This window comes from Parus major, chromosome 19 (genome assembly GCF_001522545.3).
Source record: "Parus major isolate Abel chromosome 19, Parus_major1.1, whole genome shotgun sequence".
Taxonomy (NCBI): Eukaryota; Metazoa; Chordata; class Aves; order Passeriformes; family Paridae; genus Parus; species Parus major.
The window spans coordinates 9,629,138-9,651,110 of NC_031787.1; the positions used below are offsets into that span (position 1 = coordinate 9,629,138).

Below are 21,973 nucleotides of genomic sequence, written 5' to 3' on the forward strand. Positions count from 1 at the left end.
GCTGTGCGGTTCGGGGCTGTGTTGATCGGAGCTGTGCTGATCGGAGCTGTGCTGATCGGGGGCAGCGGGAGGGAGCGGAGCGCCGCAGCCCCGGGCACGGCACCGAGCGGTGCTCGCAGGATTTCGGCTCTGCGCGCTGGAAGCGGGAGGCAGCAGAAGGATTAGTAGGGAAGGGCAGAGGGAGAGGGATTTATCAGCTTTTCAGATATGCATTACGGCCTTCTGTAATATTTCACTGGATTGTACAGGACTTTGCCTGGCTACAGCAGGGGTTCCTCAGCCACAAAAGAAAGGTGAGGTTTTTTCCTCTTTTTCCTACACTGTTCACTATCTGCCTCTGCAAGCCGTGTGCCGGCTGGCCTGGGCATGAGCAGTAACCGGACAACTTTTTGTAGAGGCTGAGGTATCAGCATTCATTGCAGTCTCAATGACTGTTTGTTTTACTGAATTAATCCACAGCATCTAAGTAAAGGGGCTTTAGTGGCATTATTTACAAAGACTGCAGGTTGCTCTCGAGATGCCCTTCCCCAAGCATCCACAGAATATACTTGAAAAGTTGGCAGTGGATACTGCAAATGTGTTTGTGTCACAGCCTAGCGAGGCAGGCTGGAATGCTCAGCTTCTCCCATCAGTTTCTCAGTGCTGAGCTCTGATGGGAGCTCAGTGCTCCCATCAGCATCACTGTGCTGAACAAATAGACTATAATATTTAGTAGGTGACTGTTGCAGGAATTCAGATATTGAAGGGTTTATGAAAGATGCTTTTAAAACACCTGTGATTTAGTTACAGTTATTTTATAATACAGAGTGTTATTTTAATTCTAGTAGATTTCCTTGCCCACAGGAAAAGATCTAATCTGTAGTTTCTGTGGGCTAAGGCAAACAAAAATACATGGTACATTTGTTACAACATTCTTGTACAAAACTTCAGCCACAGACCACATAGGGACTTTTAGAAACTGCAGAAAGAGCATTGCTGGGTGCTTGAACTCTTGATATCTAAGAACGTACATCATGCATGAATGTTTTATTGTCAATAAAATGCCTTTGAGATTCAGTAATAGTTTGCTGAAAGGTTTCAGTTTATCAGAAAATGGTGACAGCAGACTGTATGTTACCTTGGGAGCACACATCCCTCTGTTTACAGAATGCACACACATGGATGCAGATGCACATGTACACCTGAAATGTCGGTATGCGTATTTCTGCATGCATCTCTTCCATCCTGGCATGGAATCAGTCCTGCTGATTGCTGCATTATGTCTTGAGCTAGGTAAAAAGTGAGGGATTAATGGAGAAATACCATGGTATGATCTCTTCTCAAGCTGTGCCAGAGCACTTTCCAAGTCAGCACTCATAATAAGCCTTGCTGGACCATCTGCCTCCCACAGGCTCCTCTGCAACCCTCACCTCAGGCTCACCAACAACATTATTGTCTGGATTTACACCTATCTATGCTAAAAAATTGGTCTTAAAAAGTTGAATATCTGGTGAAAAAGCTTCTGGGACAGGATTTGCACAAGTTAGTGCTGACTTCTCCAGCCTCAGGCTGCAGTTCTGCTCTGTGACATTGCCTGTCCCTTCCAAAGCTGAATTATCTGTCACAGTAAAATGCCTCCTGTACTGAATAAACAGGGTATTAGATATATATTAAATCTGTGTTACTTTCAACTTGATTTGACCAGCTTATGGACTACAGAGTTTCTCTCCATCTTTCTGCTGACTCCACAGAAATATTTTTTCTTATTTATCACAGTTCAGTGTTATTTAATGGTTTTAACACAATCTCTCCATCAAAGATAACTTTGCAATCTGATTACATCTTGTAGGAAGCCCATGTGTAGCAAGCAATGGTAAACTCACTGGAAAGTCCTTTCAAGCTGCAATGCTTGTCACCACAGCATGTGGATAAATTTGGGTGCTTCTACCTAAGTTCCAGGTTGTTGGCAGACCTAACAGGGAGACTTGTGGGGTCAGCACAGACATATCCTTTAGAAAGGAAAACTTTTTAAGTTGTAAGAAGAGCTTGAAATTTCTCAGAATGATTTTATGTATTGGAATAAAGGGAACTGCAAATAATTGACAGGGTCCCAACATCAAAATTGTGGCTTCTTAAGAGTTTTACTTCCTATGTGTATTCACATAATATGATATTTGTATTGACTTTCCAAAACACCCGATAAAATGGCATTGTGTATCCAAGGAAAAGGCTGCAAGACAGAATCTTTCAGCTGAGGCCTGACTGCATTTGTCCTCAAAGAAAGCTGACAAAAGAAAGGAGAGACATGGATTAGGGATGGATTTTTCTAAAAATAGTAATCATGAGTCCAGTTCCCTTCAGTTTACAATAGGAAACATCATCTTGCTTCCTTGCCAACAACTCTGAATTTGTAAAATCCTGCTGGTCTTTAGACAAGGACTGACTCTTGATGACCTGCAGCTGTCAATGCAGCACTGACCTGAGCTTCTGCACTGAGCACACATCAAGGGACAATCCTCAGTTAAGCAACTCCTCACCTGTGAGTCTGGGGCTGTTTTCAGTGTCTTCAGCCTTTACCAGCATTCCTGGCATCACTGAAAATATTCAGTCTTCCCTTAAAAATTTCATAAATGCTCCTTCAGCTAGGAGAGTAGAATTGCCAAGAACTTTATAATGTTTCTTTTCTTTCTCTCTACAAATACATTAATGCAGCTGCCTAGTGTGACATCCTCTGTCACACTTTGCGAGTTCATTTTGGAAGCAAGGTACTGCCCTGCTTTTCCTTATAGCAACTTTTTTGGTGGCAGGGGATCCTTTCCCTGCTGAAGTCCCAGCACCTTGTAGATCTGTGCTTTCACTCACCATGCTCAAAGCTGATACTTTCCAGTGATTATTATTGCCCTTTTTTCAGTGCAGTGTTAATCCTTTCATTGCACTCCTCACCTTGTGGTCTCCTCTGCCATTTAACAGTTCTCACTGCCCATCAATTATCCGTCATTGTCCTTTCAATTAGAATTTCATGATTTTACTAACAACTTCCAATTCATATGGTCCTAAGCTCCCTTTGGCTGTGAGAACTAATAAACAAGGATAGAAGACTTGTCTTCTTCCATTTTGCTTCATTCATTTTAGGAGAAACATCCATGAAAAAGACAAATACCATGTTTTCTGTTACTAGATACTAGTTCTTTCCTCCTTGGTCTTTCCTTTTAAATATCATCATGAGAAGTGATATATTTCAACTCTTTTAGGCATACTTTGATGATATTGCAACATGCAGTTTATGGAAAAATCGAATGACAGTTTTTATGTCAGCAGCACTTTGCTATTTCCCTACTAAAAAGCAACACTTAATTTTTGAGTTGCACATTTGTAGCAGTGGTCGTGGGCAGAGAGTCTGCTTATTTATTTGGTAGGGTTTTACTACAATATACTGTCATGGCAACTGCTCTAAGGGCCAGTGCATCTGGAGGTAATTTGGACACATCATGTTGAATGCAGCAAAATTGCCTTGTACCATTTGAACTTTTTCAACCACTGGACAAGGGCAAAGTTACCTCTTTGAGACTCCAAAGCAGCTTCTCCTTACTAAACCAACAAGTATGTGGCAGAGCACTAGGAGCAATACCAATAATTTCTTGATGTTTGGATGCTGCACAGTTAAATTAGGTCCGATACCTTGGGTATTTTCTCCAGTTCTGCTGATGCACAGCAAGTTTTCCATCCTGCTCTCGTGGAGGCAGAACATTTTATGCCCTGTCCAGGTGCTGTTTGGGAAGGCTTTGGCCAGACTAGTCTCCCTTGGCTCCAGGAGGCATTGCCACGTGCTGCCCAGGCAAGTGCCAGGTCCTCTCATCCTGGTGATGATGTGGCCCCCAACTGTTCCACTTTACATCACTGCAAGCATGGAGAAACTCCACCAAAATCCACTGACCAAGCACACAAGTGGCATTAGAAGGGACTAAATTGGGCCAGTAATGAAATTTCAAGCATAACATGCCTGACCTTTGCTACATGGTCTTGATGACCCTTCTCCAGCCAAGATGTGGGCACTGCTTGATAAGCCAGAAAGCTCCAGTTGCCCCAGCACAGCCTCTTCAACACAGCAACTGGGACTCAACTGAGAACTTGGTCTTGAAGCATCTCTCTTAGTAAATAAACCAAAAGAGCTATGAAACCCTGAATTACAGCTGGTCAGAAATGACTGCAAATCTGATAGATTTATCTAGCCTTATCTTGGTGCTAGCCAGGGGAGGAAATCTTAAACCTTTTGAGCTTGTGTGTGACTGCAGCCATTGCCATCTCACCGCTGAGGGTTCTCAGCAGCTTCACTGGACAGGGTTGCCTCAGGTAGCGTGGAGTGCCAGGCCCCAAGGTGTGTGGGCACCTGCCCTGCTGACCCAGCCTCACCTCGAGGTACTGCACAGAGCATGGGCATCCCCAGTCCAAATCTCAGGGGGCTGATACCTGCACACTGCTTGCTTTCAGATCACACATTATCCACTGGGGACAGCTCAAGTGTACAGTAGCTGCATGGCAGGAACAACTGGTGAATGAAATCCTACCTATGCTCATAGACAGTATTTCTTCAGATGAATTAGTGCAGTAACAACCTGCAGGATCTAATTATGGTTAATTTTCCATTCATTTGTATCAGTACTTCTGACCCTTTTACTGCAATTCTTGAGCACTCACAACAGTGATCAGAGATTTTCAATAATTTAACTCTAAGGGTCAGCTCTTTAGCTGGTGTAAATCAATGCATTTTCTTTGGCTTTGGAGCAAAGGAGGTGTGTAACTTTTACTGTGGAGAGAGCAGTCGGAATTCACTGAAGATGCTACAGCCTGGCAGTGCTTTGCACCTGTTTGTGCTCACCAGCCCTTGGAGAAAGAATCAGCACATTGAATACTTCTGGATATTATTATATTTGGATATATTATTATTTGGATATTTTTTTGGATATTACTCAGTCCTCTACAATTAAAATCAGCATGCATGTACTTTAAAAAAAATACCATTAATGAAAGTACCCAAATCAGGTCTTCAAGATCACCTGAATTGTAAAATTAGAGACAGAGACTTCTGGCTTGTGACAGCCTCATTTAGGAATTGAGGCTAAAAGGTCACACAAAAGGAATTTTGCCTCAACTGTCAAAAAATTCAGCTGAGCCTTAATTTATTTTTTTCCTAGAAGTTTTGGATCTTTGGATCTTTGGTTTGACTGCTATTTAAGACAGAAAGAATTTGCACAACCTAATGAAAAAGGTAATGGGTGGAGACTTAATTGGTAACATTTATTTAATAAAGCAGCATAACTGAACATCCACAAAACTTTCAATCAGCTACTGAAACGAGAAACAGTGAGCAGATGTTCATTGCCAGGACTGCAGATTTCAGGAGTGTGCCCCAAATGCAGGCTAAGCAAAAGCCATAATATTTTCTTTTCTGGAAAACACTGCATCTTTTCTCAATACTTGCCTGGCTCCACAGAGAAAGGATAGACTGGGAAAACAGGAACTTATGGGGACATGCCAGCTTTTATTTGCCATGGGAGGTTAAAGGTTCCCTAGAGCACAAAGGAGCTTTTCTTGCCCAGACAATCCCATCGTGGTGCACATCAGCACAACTAAAGTTGCAAAGCTCAGCAGCAGTCAAGAGAGATCTGCTGAACTTGAGCTGAAATTTTTTCAAACATTCACTAGTTTTTCTTCACATGCATCTCCACATCAATAGTTGGCAATATGCATCCACTAAAAAAATATAGCAGGATCTCTGGTTTCTGTTAAAGCAACACACACAAAATCTCCAAATATCCTTCCACATAAAGCCCAACTTCTTTGTGCTGCACAGAGATTCATAATTATTATCTTATCTATTGTGAGTTGATGCAATTTCTTTTTTCCTCCCACACACCCACACGTCTGTTTCCTTCTGATCTGCATTTGTAGCTGAGCTACTGTTTAGCTGAAAGGAAGGAATTTGGTAATACCTCCCTGAAAGGATGCCTGTTCATCCAGTGACAAAGGATAGAGATGTTGGCTATTGACAAACTAAAATAAAGGACTTATTTTCCAAATATCCCAAGAGAAATAACCTCATCATTAAGGTATTTCTTGGGCTTTCCAAGCTAAAAGTAAGAAATGAAAGAAGTCCAAAGATCTGAAACTCGCTTGAGCTCAATCAATCAATCTCATTGGACTATAGTTCTTACCATGCATAATTATAAACAACAGATGGAGAAATGCTCAGATAAAGCCAAAAGGGGTGGGTGGGGGAAAGTCACCCTGATGGTGGATGTTTTCAATTTGGATGTGAACCAGCCTTACACCCCTTGGTCTTTCAGGTTTCAGCATCAGCTCCTGGCAGCTCGGCAGGGCACAATGAAGGCATCACCCCAGGAGCCCACGGAGCCCCTGGGCCAGCTAGGCGCCTGAGGCTGGCAGCAGTGCCACACCAGGCTTCTTCCATGCTGCAGCTGGCTGGGAAGAAGCTTTTCATCAGGAGAAGACACCAAAGTGATGGCCTGAACTTATGGGAGGAATGAGTGTCTGGCCAGACGGAGATTTGGGGGCCCACTGGGAAGTGTGAAGGGCCAGTTTCAGTAAGGGCATGGCCAAAGCTTTCTTCAGGCTACAGAAGTTTCTCCGCCGGACCCAGTTTCTGCTCTTCTTCCTCACAGCAGCTTACCTGATGGCTGGCAGCCTCTTGCTACTGCAGCGGACACGCTTGGTTATCCAGCAAGGTTCACGTGGGACCCCCACTAACCAGGCCATGCCGGTGCTGGAGGAGATGAGCAGGGTTGGGATCATAGAGCCCAGGACCCTGCAGAGCCCCCGCCCTGGCCTCAGGCTGCTGGTGGGCATGGATGCGCTGCAGGAGCCAGCTCTGGACCAGCAGCACAGCCCGCACTGGCTCTTGTCTCGCAACTCAGAGCTCAGGCAGCTGAGGAGAAGATGGTTTCACAGGCTCACCAGCGAGCAGGAGCCCCTGCAGACAGCAGGATTTAAAGCAATGAAGCACACTGCTGAACACAAAGGTAAGGGATGGACCCTACCCCTTTCCTGGCACACGCATAGACCGTGCTTTGCTGATCCCAAGCAGACACAGGTGAGCATCACATGCCCCTGCTGTCTGCCTTCCTCCTTGCTCATCACCACTTTCAAAACAGTTCTTAGGCACATGCATAGGCCAAAGTACAAAGGATCTATGCTGGGTGGCTGCTGTACCCTTGCTGCAGCAGCAAATTATGAGTTTGCAATCTTTGATGGTTTGCTTTTTAGAAGAACTAGTTGTTCTTGGAGGTGTTTCACTGATAATAAAACAGGAATGGGATCTGGATGACTAGACACCACATTTCAGAACTGCTTTTTGTTTGAATAAATTTTCCCAAACAAAAGGGCACAAAATCCCACAAAATGGGTTCCACATCATGCTGCTTTCTGAGGGAATTGTCAGAAATGGGAATGAGAAGGCGATAGTGGTAGGAGATGAGTCATACAGTGTGAGTCAGGCAAACTGAACCTCTGGAGTTACCTGAAGCTCCAAGCTGCTCCATGGATGCTGCGGGTTTTGCTGGCAGAGGACAGACTAAGAGCTGCTCATCCAGGGCATTGCTGAGGTTCTAACTGCTGATGAGAGGGGCCAGAAGGACTATTTATTTGTACATCTCACCATCTTGAACTGTAGATTCAAATATGCATCATTTGAATATCTGATTGAACATGACAGCACATTATTAATAACAATATTGTTAACAAGCGTTGGAATGCTTTTGAAGGTAATTAATTAAAACTTAACTACCTATGCAGAGCATGTTATCTTCTCCAATTCATTTCTAGTAAACTTAGAGGCTTGTTATTTCATTATGGATCCCTTTTAAGACCTAATGAACTCCTCTGTGCTTATAATGCTTAATAAAGTTTCAGTGATGCCCTGTGGTTCCTGCTTAGTAGAGCAGCATTGCCTGACCATAGAGACTGGGCTTGTGCACACCTCATGGGTGCCATTCTAATAAGGCCATGGCTCCGAGGCAGTACAGCTCTGCCCCTCCTTGCCCAGGGGCTGCTAGCCAGCCCTTCAAAGGCTTTCTCAGGCAGACCTTTAACTCAAGCCACAAGCAATGGCATGGCCCCAGCCTGTGAGCCTCCCAACTCACTTTGCCTCACTCTGTCTCCACCCAGGAGCATGTGGTCCTCGGTGAGAAAATCCAAGTCCTTTTTTTCTGCAGGGCAGGCTATCTCACCTGCTGACATTGCAATTGGGTCAGGGTAGGGACCACACTTTTCCTGACAGAGACACTGGCCAATACTGTTAATACAATAGTGAATGTTTTCTATTCTGATTGCTCCCAGTGGATGGAATTTCCAGTTACCCTGGCCTGGTTCTGCCATTGAACAGGATGCAGAGGTGACAAGGACTGTATGGCTGACATGATATGACATGCCACTGTGAGACCGTGGAATCTCCGTGACTCATTCATAGGAGGATGTGAATGAGAAATTGCTGCCAGACTGGCGGTGGCTTGGGAGGGACACAGGGAGGAGGGCAGACAGTGGCTGGCCTGCCCAAGACCCCTACTCAGGCTCTTTGGCCCCACATCCTCAGTTTTCTGCTGCTACAGAGTTGAAGTACCCAAATCAAAAGTCTCCCATAAAATGTGGAGCATATTTGTTGTAGGTGCCTGACTCCTACATCATTAATGGTGTGTATTCACAGCTAGTGAATTTTCTAATTACATGTTGGCAAATTACCTTGTGCAGGTCTTTGAATCTACTGTTGTGTTTGTAATATTTAAATGTTTGATTTATTATTCCTGGCTCAAAAATCTCTGATGGAGCAACTCAAACTTCCTTTTTCTTGTGTATTAATTAATACAAGGTTTTTTAGTTTCATTTTTCACCATATATTCTTTTCCTATCCACAGCTTACATTATTTAGTTTCCCTGTGCTATCATCTCAATGTTGCTATTTCTAAAATCAAATTTCTTTTTTTCCTTCATATGTTGATGATAAAATGTATTTATAGACACATAATTGCTGTGTCTAATATAAATAGTAGGACTCCACATCATTGTTCCAATTGTATATTAAATAATGGGCTGGATTTTTACAGTATTTTGTTCATGACAACAAAAATTAGCCTGAGCACTGAATGCAGTCTAAGAGAAATATTTATCTTTCCTATGCTAAGTAAAGCAAGACATATTTGAAGAAATTCCTTTGCACCAGAGAGGAGATAGCTCAGTGCGATAGCTGCATTGTGCTGCCTAGTTTAAAGTGAATTTATCTTTCCATTACAGCTTTAATGTAACTCTCTATATCCAAAGAAAATTGATTTTCTTAATATTTCTCTTGCACCATCTCATTATCAGCTAGAGATTTTAAAGAACACTTGGGAGAAATCCAACAGGATTTCTGGAAGTTTTTAGCATTTTGAAGGCTACATTCTGCTGTACTTTAGAGAAGTGCCATGTTCTGTCACCCAAAGGAGGGACCTGAGCACACAGCAGCTGCATGCAGGTGCTGCAGTCCTGTGTGGGTCACAGAGTCTGGCTATGCAATGTCAGGTCTCCTGAAAGGAACCTGGGGAAGGGAAAGTCTTGTTTCTTTTTTGCCCTATTCCATGGGAACCCTTACCAAGGTTCAGTAACAACGGAGAGTTCTGCAGAGGGTGTGGGACCCCAGACAGGTTGGACTTGGCCAAACGCAGCCCTGCTCTCAGTGTGAAGCATTGGATAAGCCTGGGATGGGGTTTTCCCTTCCATCACTTATGCATTGCCTAACCCTGGTCTTGCATGCACACAGGCACCTACATGGGCTGCTTCACTCACGATTCGAGGGAGAGGACGCTGAAGGGAGCTGTTTTTTATGACTTAAGAAAAATGACAGTAGCTCACTGTCAGGAAGCTTGTGCTGAAAGGTGAGTGGTATTTTTTCACTACAAGTTTTCTCTCTTTTTTGACAATAACTAGAACTGAATTTGAGATGGGAAAAGCATTCCTATGTTAAACATACAGCATCTGTGAAAACAGTGATTATCTCATACCTTCAGGCACAGCATAGCTCTGCTTCTCTGCTTGAAGCAGACTGCACTGCTTCACTGCTGCCTATTCTCTATGGCACCATGGCTACTTACATTATATTCTCTATTGTCCTGGACAAAAATTACTTTTTGGTTAAATAGTCTTCGTAAGATATCCATCTTTTGACGGGTATTGGTGTCTAGCCTGTATCTTGCTGAGGGGCTGCCCCGCTGCCGAGGCCACACTGTCTCCAGGACGGAGTCAGCTCCAGAGCAAGGCAGCAGGAGCTGTATGCAGGGACATGGGCACAGGTTCCTGCCTTCCTCAGGTACAAACTGGGGAGCAGATGGGCCCCTCAGTGACAGGGGCTGGTATTTCTCCTTGCAGGGCTTACAGCTACGCGGGGCTGGCATTCGGAGCAGAGTGCTACTGTGGGAACACGCTGCCAGCTGCTGCCACCAAGCCCGAGGAGTGCAACAGCGAGTGCAAGGGCGAGAAGGGCTCCGTGTGTGGAGGGGTGAACCGGCTCTCGGTCTACAGCGTGGAGCAGCTGCGGCCAGGAGCCAGGCGGAGTGAGTGTGACCGGACAGGGAGGCCGCGAAGGAGCGATGTCACAGCCAGGCTGAGCACAGGGGCTGTCCCTGCTGCTTGTCTGGCTCCGTTTGTCACCAGAGTTTGATACAGCAAAGGACAAAGGTGCCTGAAGGGCACAATGTCCATTTGCTGCTGGTCTGGTCCCTGGCTTGTCCCCAGAATAGAAGTGCTGCTCCACCAGCCCAGAGCGGGACATGTGCCTGGCACGCTGCCTCAGGGCTGCCACAGAGGAGGTTCCTGTCACCAGGGAGGAAACTCAGCACAGAGCAGAATGACTGCAACAGAAGCACAATTTCAGCTGAAAAAACCACTCCCTCTGGTATCTCTTGAAGGGCTACAAACCCATGTGTGTCTAAGAAATAGCCTTGTAAGAGATGCCCTGTAACAGGAGGGCAGAAAATCACTCAGATTAAGGCCACCCTACACTCAGATGATCCTAAACAAAAGAAGTGATCTGTGACTGTGAGGAATAAGTGGAGGTCAGAAAGAGCCACATCAATACCTTTCCTGAGAGAAAAGAGACCAGAGTTTTCTTTTCCATGGACTTCTATTCCAGCAGCAGCTGGGAATTTTGTTCCATCTTTAGATGGCAACACACTATACCCATCATTCAGTTAGCTGCCATTGGGGGACTCAATGGATAAAACTTTAGGCACACACAAAGCACGTAACAGAGCTAAACAGCGTATCACTCTTTGCAATTGGCAAGCTCAGAAAACGTTATGGATGTTCTTTGCTGAGAAGAAACACCAAGACCCTAGGTTGTGCCAGTATTGGTGGTATTTCATTTCTTCTTAAGTACAAGTCAAGATTTGTACAATAATCCAACCAGCTACATATAAATTATATATCAAAGGTATATAGACTCGAATTGCCACTGTCAGGCTGACAGGCATGTTGGCAGGTTTCCCAGGACATACATCACTCTTTAAACCTCCGGTATTAAATATATAAACCTATTCCTCAGGAAAAGACAGCATTTATTTATTTTTTTTTAAATATTAATGAATTACTCCTCAAATTAGCCTAACCTGAAGCTAGACATGTGATTTTCTTGCCCTTAGTAATACCTGATAGTTGTCTGTTTAAAGAATCCCCCTGACACAAGGCAGTTGCAGGGCCAGCAGAAGTATTAATCACAATGAACAAGTATGTTAGAAAGTGACGGAGACTGTAAAGGCCCCCATGATTTATGCTGTGTACCATAGAGCACAGACCTCATGTAAGTCTTTTACACAGAGCAGATTCAGTGGCACCTCCACTTAAACCCTCCCAGACAGGGTTTGTTGTCTCCATTTCTCTCCCTGAACCCCGACTCGAGCCGCTGTGTCACGGGAAGGAGGCGCAGGGGGTGCAGCAGTGGTGGCCAGGGGTGGCTGTGGCAGAGTCCTGCGTGCCTCAGCGTGTCCTTCCCCCCGAAAGAGAGCGGGCAGAGCACACAGAGCCAGATGTGTCCAGTGTAATCCATGGGTTCTCCATGGAGCATCCTGCTCCCTCCCAATGCTGGTGCAGGCAGGTCAAGCTTTCTTCCTGACACTGAGAAAACTCTAAAACATGTTTGTAAACATTTTGTTTCAGGAATTAAATATCAGTGTGAGATTTAGTAGAAGACCTTTCAAGAACATTCTGAGAAGTACAAACACTCTTTATTCATTGGGGCCATGCTGAAGGGAGCTGGTCCTAGATAGACTCCTGTTCCTTTCAGCTTGGGGTGGAGTTATTTTATTTTATTTTCACATTACCTGAGTCATCCCAGAGATCCAGCTCTGCTTCTAGTAAATGGTTTGAACAGTTACAAGAACAAACTGTAAGCAGCTTCTCCTTAGATTGCTCTAGGCTTTTGCTAGAGAGTCAGGGCTTTTCTGCCAATAAATTCATGCAGAACTAATTCTTTTTTTTCTTAACTGCACCACGACTCTCCTGTCATTCAACTCACTTCCCACATCAATTCTGACAATACCGTTCACTAGTGCCAAGCTCTGTGGTGTTTCTGCAGAAGCAGGTGAAATCCGAGGCTGGTGCTGAAGACACAATGAAAGTTGATCTCCCTGAGCAGCTGACAAAAGACCGGTTTAGAGTCTGAAAGGCTGCAGCAAACTCCCTTGGCCTGAAAAGGCATGGGAGCAGAGGGGCAGCTGAAGAGGAAGGTGGGTTCGATGAGGGGGTTTTCAGGAGTCATTTACATTCCTTTCCTTTTCTGATGCAGGAGCTTTGTAGATTTTTATATGGAACTTTTAACTCATTGAGGGGAAAGTAGGTCTTCAGAGGAAACTGGGACCCACAAACAATAGCAATGCCCTTTGCTGGTGAAATTTAACTCAAACTTGGTGCTGCAGTGCTGTTTCCTGTGGTTTGTACAAAGATAAAGGCATGTGCTCCTTTCAATACCACACTATTTGAAACACGTTTTTGTAGCGTATATTGTAGTTTCTGTTTTTTCTGCAGTCTTTGTAATACAAAATTTATTTTATTATTTTTGGCTTCTGAACCTAATATTATTCTTTGTGAAAGAGGCAGGATACTATGGACATCGTTTTCTAAGATAAACTTATTTCATAACCCTGCAGGGAGGAATGTTATCTATCGAGGATGTTTTAGAGCTCCAGAAAATTTAACAGACACCTTTCCCGCCTCTTTGATACAGCCCAATTTGACGGTGGAGACGTGCTCTGAATTTTGCTCCAAGAAAGTAAGAACAGTTCTCATTTCACATCCTTTCTTTTATTGTTATTTTTAGTTCTAACCTGCTGAGGGAAGGGCAGAGATTAGTGTCTTATAGCTTGAATTTGTAAATGAGTTTCTAAAGGAAAAAACTCAACAGGGTAAATACCCAGAGACACATCTGGTCCAACTGCTGGAGTGGAGATGGCGGGAGGGAAAGTCATCAGAGTGGTGCCACTAGACACGGTACACAGGCAAGCTGCTCTAAGTGATGAGGATCGACCAGGATGAAATCAATACCGTTTCCGTGTCACATTCCAATCAAGCCCTGAGCCACATCTGACCCCAGGGGAGGTGGCTGCAGCTCATGGGGATACATGCTGCCAGAGGGTGGATGTGGCCTGGCAGCATCCAAAACGTGGCTCTAGTGCCCTCCAAGGGAGCTGGCATCACTCAGGGAGCCAAGCACAGGGCACGGGCAGGGCACCCTCTGCTTTTGTGGTTGTTGGTTCCCTCCCTGTCCTCCCCACTCTAATGGGGCTGGTGCTTTCTACACAGGGTTCACTGTATGGTCAGGTTTTGCCCGCAGCCACATTCAGCCTCATGCACTAAACTCAATGTTCAATTGCTTTTTGCAGCATCACAAAATTGATTAAAACAATTAAAAGCTGTTTGATTACAGTGTTTTGACCAAGACCCATGGCCCCAGCGCAATCTCCTCTCCCACAGAATAAGAAAATGGCTTCAAGTTACACAGGGGAGGTTTAGCTTGGATATTAGGAAAATTTCGAGATTTTCCCATGCAAAGCCCACTCCAGGTTTCTCTCCTTCCTCACTCATGTGCTGCCCATACTGTGGGAAGGTTGTGCAGGTGAGGGTCAGCCTGTCCACCCAGCCTGCCCTGGGTACAGACACTGCACCACAGGCACCCTGCACTGACCACCTTCTAAAGATGCAGGAGTACAGAGAAGTTATCTTGTTGCCTCACAGAACCTCCAGCCATCCAGAAAAGTTCATCACTTTCAGGAACCACTTGGCATGAGGTACAAGGAACACTTTCATTCTAGGCTGTGTTTGAGGGCAGGGACACTTGCAAATTTCTCAAACTGAGAAACACGGCCTCATTGTAAAGGAAAAATTTCTGTTTGCAGGCAAACCCAGAGCTGTTTTGCCCTTGGATCAAATCTGTAAATAGTTTTTGACAATGTCATATCTCATTCGCTAAGTAAATGTAGGCTGTTGGGCACACACAGCACACATGTTGCATTCAACTCCTTATCAGAGGATGAGTGCATGGGAAAGAGCAAGAGATAAGCTGCTCAGCAGTCCTGTCACATGCTCCCAGACTCCAAAAGACTTTTAAAAGACAAAAAGTGTTGGTATGGAATAGATGGACTGGAAGGTTCTGCACTCAAATACTACCCGAGCTTCTTTCAGCCTTCTGCCTACCCACACAGCCCTGTGCCACCAAGAGAGCCCACGGAGGACTCTAAGGCAACCCAAATCTTTTTGGTAAGCATTAGAAAACCTGAATTTTAGGGCCAGTAAACAACCACTAATTTTTTTGGCAAATATTTAGCACATTTCCCTCAAACTTGTTTTAATTCTTACCACTATTAGCCCAGCAGCTGGGGGTTCACTGCCTTTCACTATACATCTTTGCAGCCTGTTACCCTTCCTGGGTAAGATTGGTACACCAAAACCTGAATTACTCTGCATCAAATCCATTAAAAAAGACTTCTTACAGACAAGAATTTTCCTTAGGAATTTATTCCTTGCAAACAACACTAGCTACACCTTCCTCATGATTGCACACCTTAGTAGGTTTCCTATCTAGAAGCAAGGTAACACAAGCATAAAGAAGTAACAGAAAAGTAGCAGGAACTTTAGAATGACACTGCTTTGATCTTGACAGTGGCCTCATTAAGATTTAGTTTCTTTGAATGGCAGCAGCATTCCCTGCAGGCTGTTGATGCCATGGCATTCACACACCGATCTGTTTCCCCTCTTTTGCAGGAGTTCCCACTGGCAGTGATCCGAGGGCAGGAATGTTACTGTGGGTACCCCACCAGGCAGTTCTCGCTGCACGAGGGCACGGACAGACTGAGCTGCAGCAGGACCCGCAACGCCAGCAGCGCTGCTGGGGGAGAGTACTGCCTGGTCTATCAGACACCTGTGCAAGGTACAAGCTCCAGCCTCACTTGGCCAGGGCCACTGCTGCTGTGAACAGCTGCTGTGCCCCGTCTGCAGTGGGTAAAAGTGATTTCATTTACAGCAGTCTGAGCCACAGAAGTGGGTATCACCATACGGGCAGGAATTTAGGAAACAGGCTTTCTCTAAATTCCCCCCTTGCAATCATGCTCGTGAAGATGCATCTTTCCATTCTCTCATTACCCAACACCTTTTAAGACAACTTGCTGGCAAGTACAATGGTTTGTTGCAGCTTTATCAAAAAAGCATTGCCTTACACAAAACCAGCAGAAACCTCTTTGAGGATAATCTCTTTGACCTCATACATCTGAATTAATTTTAGGAAGTAGCTGACTCACAACCAGACCAGATTGATACCCTGTATTTCTAAAAGAGAGAAGGAAGAAGCAATAAACTCTGTAATCAAGAGCTGTCAGTGGAATTACTAAAAAGCCACAATGGTAACAATGAATTATCTTCTCCACTCACAGACACCCGCTGCACGGACAGGAAATTCTTAACCACAAAATCCAAAGTATTTGTTGCTTTGTCAAGCTTTCCTGGGGCTGGAAATACGTGGGCACGCCATCTGATAGAGCATGCCACAGGATACTACACAGGAAGTTATTACTTTGATGGAGCCCTCTACAACAAAGGTACTGGGGCCAAGAGATGGGACACAGGCAGCCCTTCCAAAGCACAGAGCTTTACTTAATGCTCTGTCGTCCTTCTGCTTGAGCCAGCAATGGCTGTCACTGTCAGCATGTTTGGTACAATTTAAACACGCCTGGACCAAGCAGCTTCCCGCAGTGCAGATGGCAGCAGGGACAGCTCCCGCAGCACGCTGCTGTGACAGAGCAGCTGCCCTCACAAACAGCCAGCCTCTCCATCTGCAAATGTGCACACTGCCTGCATTAGTGCCCTGTGCACACACACAGGTGCAGCTCCCACCTGACAGGCTGGTCCAAAAGACCAGTTACCTAAATGCTGTGGGTAAGACCTTTCAGTAAACACGTAGGTTAAATTTTCAAACGTTACTAATTGCTCTAGGAGAACAGTATCCTGAGGTGGCAGAGGCTCAGCAAGCACCATGCACTGGCCCTGTGAAAAGCTGCCTCATTGCAGTGTGGGGCTGAGGATGCCTCCCCCAGCAGATAAGGATAACAGCAGAGGGATAACCTGGCTGCCAGCACATACCCAGAGTGGTGGCTGGGGCTCCACCATGGTTTAGCTGACTGGTACTGTCACATCTACTTTACACCACTGTAGGGAATGATTTAGTGGGAAAAGGCACAGATACATAATCAGGCAAAAAAGCCAGTAATCATGTCTTGTAAAACAGGTTTTAAAGGAGAAAAAGACCACTGGAGAAGTAGAAGGACCATCTGTGTGAAAACACACGAAAGTGGCAAGACAGAAATTGAAATGTTCGACTCAGCGATCCTGTTGATAAGGAACCCATACAAATCACTGATGGCAGAGTTCAACAGGAAATACGCTGGGCATCTGGGCTATGCCACCGACCGCAACTGGAAGAGCAAAGGTGAGCATTTCCCCAACACAGGCTGGTTTGAAACCCATCTCCTCCGAGTGCTGGGAGGGGGGACATGCTAGGAACTGAGTGAGCACTGCAAACAAATACAGTGGGACTTGAGTCCTGCTGCAGCTGAGATCAGTCCAAAAACCTCTGACACCTGCATGGTGGCAGTGGCTGTGGTCTTGCTGTATGTCCACCCCTAGAGGGGAGGGAAGTGCAGCACCACTGCCACAGGCACACGGGAGCATCACTGCCACTGCACTCTTGGGCATAGAAAACAGGTCCACGTGCAGTGCTCCTGTGCACAGCCCGTTTGCCAGGCTGAGGTGAAGAAAATTTGCCCCTGCAGCATGTAATAACTATGAGAAATCTAATTTAAGATTTGGAGTATCCAATGGAGCATGACATTTCATGAAGGATATTTTACAGCACTGCACAGGTGTTACTGCACTCCAGAAAAATAAGGATAATAGTAATAAATGGACCTGAAATTCAGTGTCCCTTGAATACATGAAAAGACTTCAGAACCTGCCTGCCACACTTCACATGTTTGACTGGCAAGCTGGCTGGTGATTGCAATTTCCCCACTGGATACACTGCTGCATTCAGACTGCAGCAGAAAAGCTGTTTGGCTTCCATTTCTCCTTGTACATATTTTAGGCATTACAGCTGTGGCTTGGCAGAGGGCTGGGGGGAAGTGTCCTGTGTCACAGCACATTTCTTTCCCAAGTTGATGTATCACCTTTCATCAGACACAACTCAAGACCTCTTCATCAAAAACTGACAAAATAGCCCCCAGAAAAAAGAAAAAGTCTGCTGGGAGTGGCTTTCCCATACAGCTAACTGCAAGTTGTTACATTCCAGCCACAAATGCTCTTTGTCCAGCCCAAAAGCTTTCACTAGGACTGTCTTGACTTCAGGTAATTAAATTATCAAAGATAGCAAATAGAGATCAAGGTATCATTAATGTCAAAGACAAAGGAAAATTGCTGTAGTACAGCATGGCTAACAGTGTCTCATTTTCCTGGTTTCCTGGTGATCCAGAGTGGCCAGATTTTGTGAACAGCTATGCCTCCTGGTGGGCCTCCCATGTCCTAGAGTGGCTGAAGTATGGGAAGCGTCTGCTCGTTGTCCATTATGAGGACCTGAAGCAGAGCCTCATCCCCAAGCTGAAGGAGATGGTGGAGTTTCTGAATGTGACAGTGACAGAGGACCGGCTGCTCTGTGTAGAGAACAACAGGGACGGGAATTTTAAGCGGTCCGGTGCTAAACAAAAGAATTTTGAGCCATTCACCCAGGAAATGAAAGATCTTATCAACAGATATATCCTGACAGTGGATGAAGCCCTAAGGGGAAGAAACTTCTCAGGGCTGCCCAGGGAGTATGTGCCAAGATGATATCCTGGTATCATGCTTCTGTGGTTAAAAATATTTTTTTTCCTTAAAAAAGCAGAAAAACCCAAACAAAAAATCCACAAACAAACAAGAAGAAAAGTGGAAAAAAAAATAAAATAAAGACCTCTTTAGCAGTTATGTCAAAGATACTTGTGGAAGCTGCTGAGCAGTGCAGCAGTTAGGAATGCCTGGGTTTTGTCAACCCCAAACAGCCCCAAACCTGGCTCCAGGGGCATGGAGGAGACTCCAGAGGGGTGGCAGAGAAGGGAGTGCCACCTTTGCTAGGAGTTCTGCACCAGTTCCTGCATCTCCATCTCTTCACCTGGAGAGTCACAGTGGGTCTGGGGGGACACCAGGGCTAAATGTCACCATGGTCAGTGCTCTCGGTTCTAGAAATGGCCACAGCGAGGCCGGGCTGATGTCAGCGGGGAACACCTGGGGAACAGGACCAAAAAGGGTGAACTCCAGCCCTTCCAGCCCCAGCAGGGGTAGGATTGCACCTCCTGCCTCCTCCCTGAATTCCTGGAGGACCTCCGAGGCAGTCCAGCCTGAAAAACCACAGCTACTAAGAACTGCCCTCTGGAGTTCCCTTCAGCAGACATGCAGGTTTGATTTTTAACTCCTGCAGTCACCTGAGGTTTGTTTGACCCTGCAGGGTGCAGTGGGGAGAGAACAGGGGCACATGGGGCTGGCAGGGCAGCTGGCCCCATGATCCCAGGCCACTGGGCAGTCTGGAGGTGGTTAAACCCTGGGGCCCAAGAGACTGCCCTGCTGCAATATGCTTCTGTTCATGTGAAATAAAGGATTTCTTAAAAATTTGAGTGAAAATACTAATTTTAATAAAACAAGTTTATATAAAGGGAGCTGAACTTCCTCTGCCTGTGTATCATTGGTGCTTTAAAAACAATACAGGACATGGAGTACGCTGCAACCCAAGTCTCTCCCTGTTTACACCGCACACACGGCTCGTCTCTGTGCCACCTGCCTGCTATGGGGCTTGTTGTGGGGCTGTCATATGCCTGTCCTAATACTCAGTGCCTTCCCTGGCAGTAAGGCTCACAAGGGCCACAAAGGGGAGAGGAATTGCAATGGACTGAGCTTGTTCACAAGGAAAACAAATTCTTTTTTTAATGCAAAGCATACAGCTCAAAGAAAACAACTCAGTTTGGGTGCTGTAAGCCCAGCTAAAGACAAGCAGTAAGACCCTACACAGGGTGGCACAGCCCTCCCTGGGACACCACACATCCCCTGTGCAGCAACACTGCTCACACACTCATGGACACCAAGAAAAAACCACAAATAATATTGTGGCAGTGCCAAACACCATGGACAGTACAGAAATTCCCAGAAACAGTCCCATGAAGCAGATAAATAAGGATGTTACAAAACAAGACTATCACCATCTCTACTCTGACTTAGTAAAGAGCTGAGTATTTTGGTAATTATGCATTAAAGTTGAATTTGGGCAGAAGTTGCTGTTGATGGACATGGGTCACAGCCCACAGAGTCTGAGCCCAGACTATGGAAGGAGCACAAATACTTCACAGAAAGCAATTGCTCTTAGCCTCATTGAATTACATGCCTGAGACCACAAACCAGGATTTGGGCTCACCACAAAATATGAAAATTCTGAGAATGACATTTTATTATATTGCCTTTCCACCCTTATACAGCATTACAGGATCATTTAAAAATATTTTGATCATTTCAAACCTGTAAATGGTGAGCAAAGATGGGCTGTAAACTCTCAAGAAGGCAATTTAATTATGCATATGTCCTTTAATGAAGACTCTAGGTGGGTAAAATTAGAGCTGGCAAAAATTATGAATCTGCATTAGCTCTGTAATGCCAAAAACCTTCTTGTTTAACAAAAAAAGAAATTGTAGCCAACCATTTCTTAATAGCTAAGGTACAGGGGCTGCTTCTTTACACATTTTGTATACAATATGCATACATGTTATATACATTATACATCTGTATGTACAGACACCTGAAGATATCACTTGCATATGTTCTGCCAGGGTTCTTTTAGGATAATAGGAATAGTGAAGGACTTCATGGGTCATTGCACATGACCCACACCAACAGCCTGGACAGAGGCATAGCTCACACTGTCCTTCCCTACCACATCTTTTTCGGTTAGTATTGTCTTTTAGTTGAAGCAGCTCTTTACCTTGAGATGTGTTCACAGATATTGAACATATCCTCTCTCAAGCTCCATCTTGCAAGGGCAGATATTCTATGTACTTTACCCAATTTGTCTGCAAGGCAGGTTTTCCTCTCAACCATCTCTTTGTTTATTGCACTTAGCTTTAATTAACCAGAATGTCTCAGTAAAAAAAAAACAAACCAACCCAAACCAACCCAAACCAAAAATCCAACAAAAAAGGAGCTATCATGCCGTTGAAAGCCATGTTGATGTTCACTTCCATGTAAACTTGCCTTCTTATTTTGTATTCAAAATATTAGAAATGGAAGAAATATGCATGCAATTCCCTCAAGCTTTCAGTTTTTCTCAGGAAGTCATGAGTCATAAGCAGGCAACCAGAACAAAACAGAGATGCCACATTTGAAAAAGAAGAGCTTAACGCTTGAGATTGTTAAAGTGAACAACAACCACACTATACAAGCTGGAATCCAGATTCTCCACTGAACTGCAGCTAAAAAGTGGGTAAACCATACAAGAAGAGAGGACATAACAGGAGAGAAAATGTTTTGTCTTCCTGGAAACCAACTGCAAAATAAAGCCTTAAAGCAATCCTAAAAAAGCATGAATGTCATCACGAGCAGTTCTGTCTTTCTGCACTGCTTTATGAATTTTCCATTAAACCCATTTCTTTTAAATCCCATTACTGACTGCTAAGAACAAGCTACTATACTACTGCAGCAATATTAACCTCCATGAAATAATTAAAGGATGGATTATCAGCACAAGACCTTACATGACACCTCTTTGGAACCTAATGTGTCTTCCAATGCAATATAATGAGATGTTCAAATATAAAACTTTGAGTTACCACTTTTGCCATTTGTGACATTTATTCAGTCAGAAAGATCCAACTTCCCAACTGCATTACTTACACTTTACTTTTGACCTTGGGTGGTTGAGAGCAATCTTTAAGGAAGCTATCTCTTTGAATCTCCTTTTTATATTAGCATTTAATTACTGTAACAAATTTACTGATGTACAATTATAATGGACTTTAAATCAGCTCTTCCCCTTCGAACCATGATGTTGCATTTTTTAGCCTTCTGCATACTCAGACCAGCAAACACATCCATCTCTCAGCTCTTTCTACCCAGCACCTATTTATCTTCAGTTGCTGGTTCCCATCAAAACTCCCCATGGGAGTTTTTCCGATTGCAGGACTCCACCTACCATCCACCCACCCTGGTCCTTCAGTCTGAGGGCCCCTCAGGTTGCACCATCAGGCCATTACAGACACAGCGATTCATAGGTGTGTCCAAGAAAACACTAAAATCTTATCAGGAAGTGTATAATTTCTAGACATGGGGCATGATCACCAGTAATGGCTGCATTGTTTTGACCAAGCTACCTTGTCTCGGTTTTGGAAGACAGGTGTCTGCTAGGGAG

General features: G+C 44.7%; 1 protein-coding gene across 3 annotated transcripts; it reads left to right on the plus strand.

The window, feature by feature from the left end:
• Nucleotides 1-6: 6 nt before the first annotated feature.
• Nucleotides 7-19,247, plus strand: WSCD1 (WSC domain containing 1). 3 transcript variants are annotated; one of them, XM_015646321.3, is made up of 9 exons: nucleotides 7-293; nucleotides 6,324-7,016; nucleotides 9,785-9,899; nucleotides 10,390-10,574; nucleotides 13,164-13,285; nucleotides 15,274-15,439; nucleotides 15,939-16,103; nucleotides 16,790-16,990; nucleotides 18,029-19,247. In XM_015646321.3, the coding sequence occupies exons 2-9, from the start codon at nucleotides 6,590-6,592 to the stop codon at nucleotides 18,379-18,381; spliced, it is 1,734 nt and encodes a 577-aa protein (XP_015501807.1). In that variant the 5' UTR covers nucleotides 7-293; nucleotides 6,324-6,589; the 3' UTR covers nucleotides 18,382-19,247. The 3 variants fall into 3 exon arrangements, with proteins under 3 accessions (XP_015501807.1, XP_015501808.1, XP_015501806.1); XM_015646322.3 differs by lacking the exon at nucleotides 7-293 and adding an exon at nucleotides 336-5,245; XM_015646320.3 differs by lacking the exon at nucleotides 7-293 and having other exon boundaries at nucleotides 336-7,016.
• The last annotated feature ends 2,726 nt before the right edge of the window (nucleotides 19,248-21,973 follow it).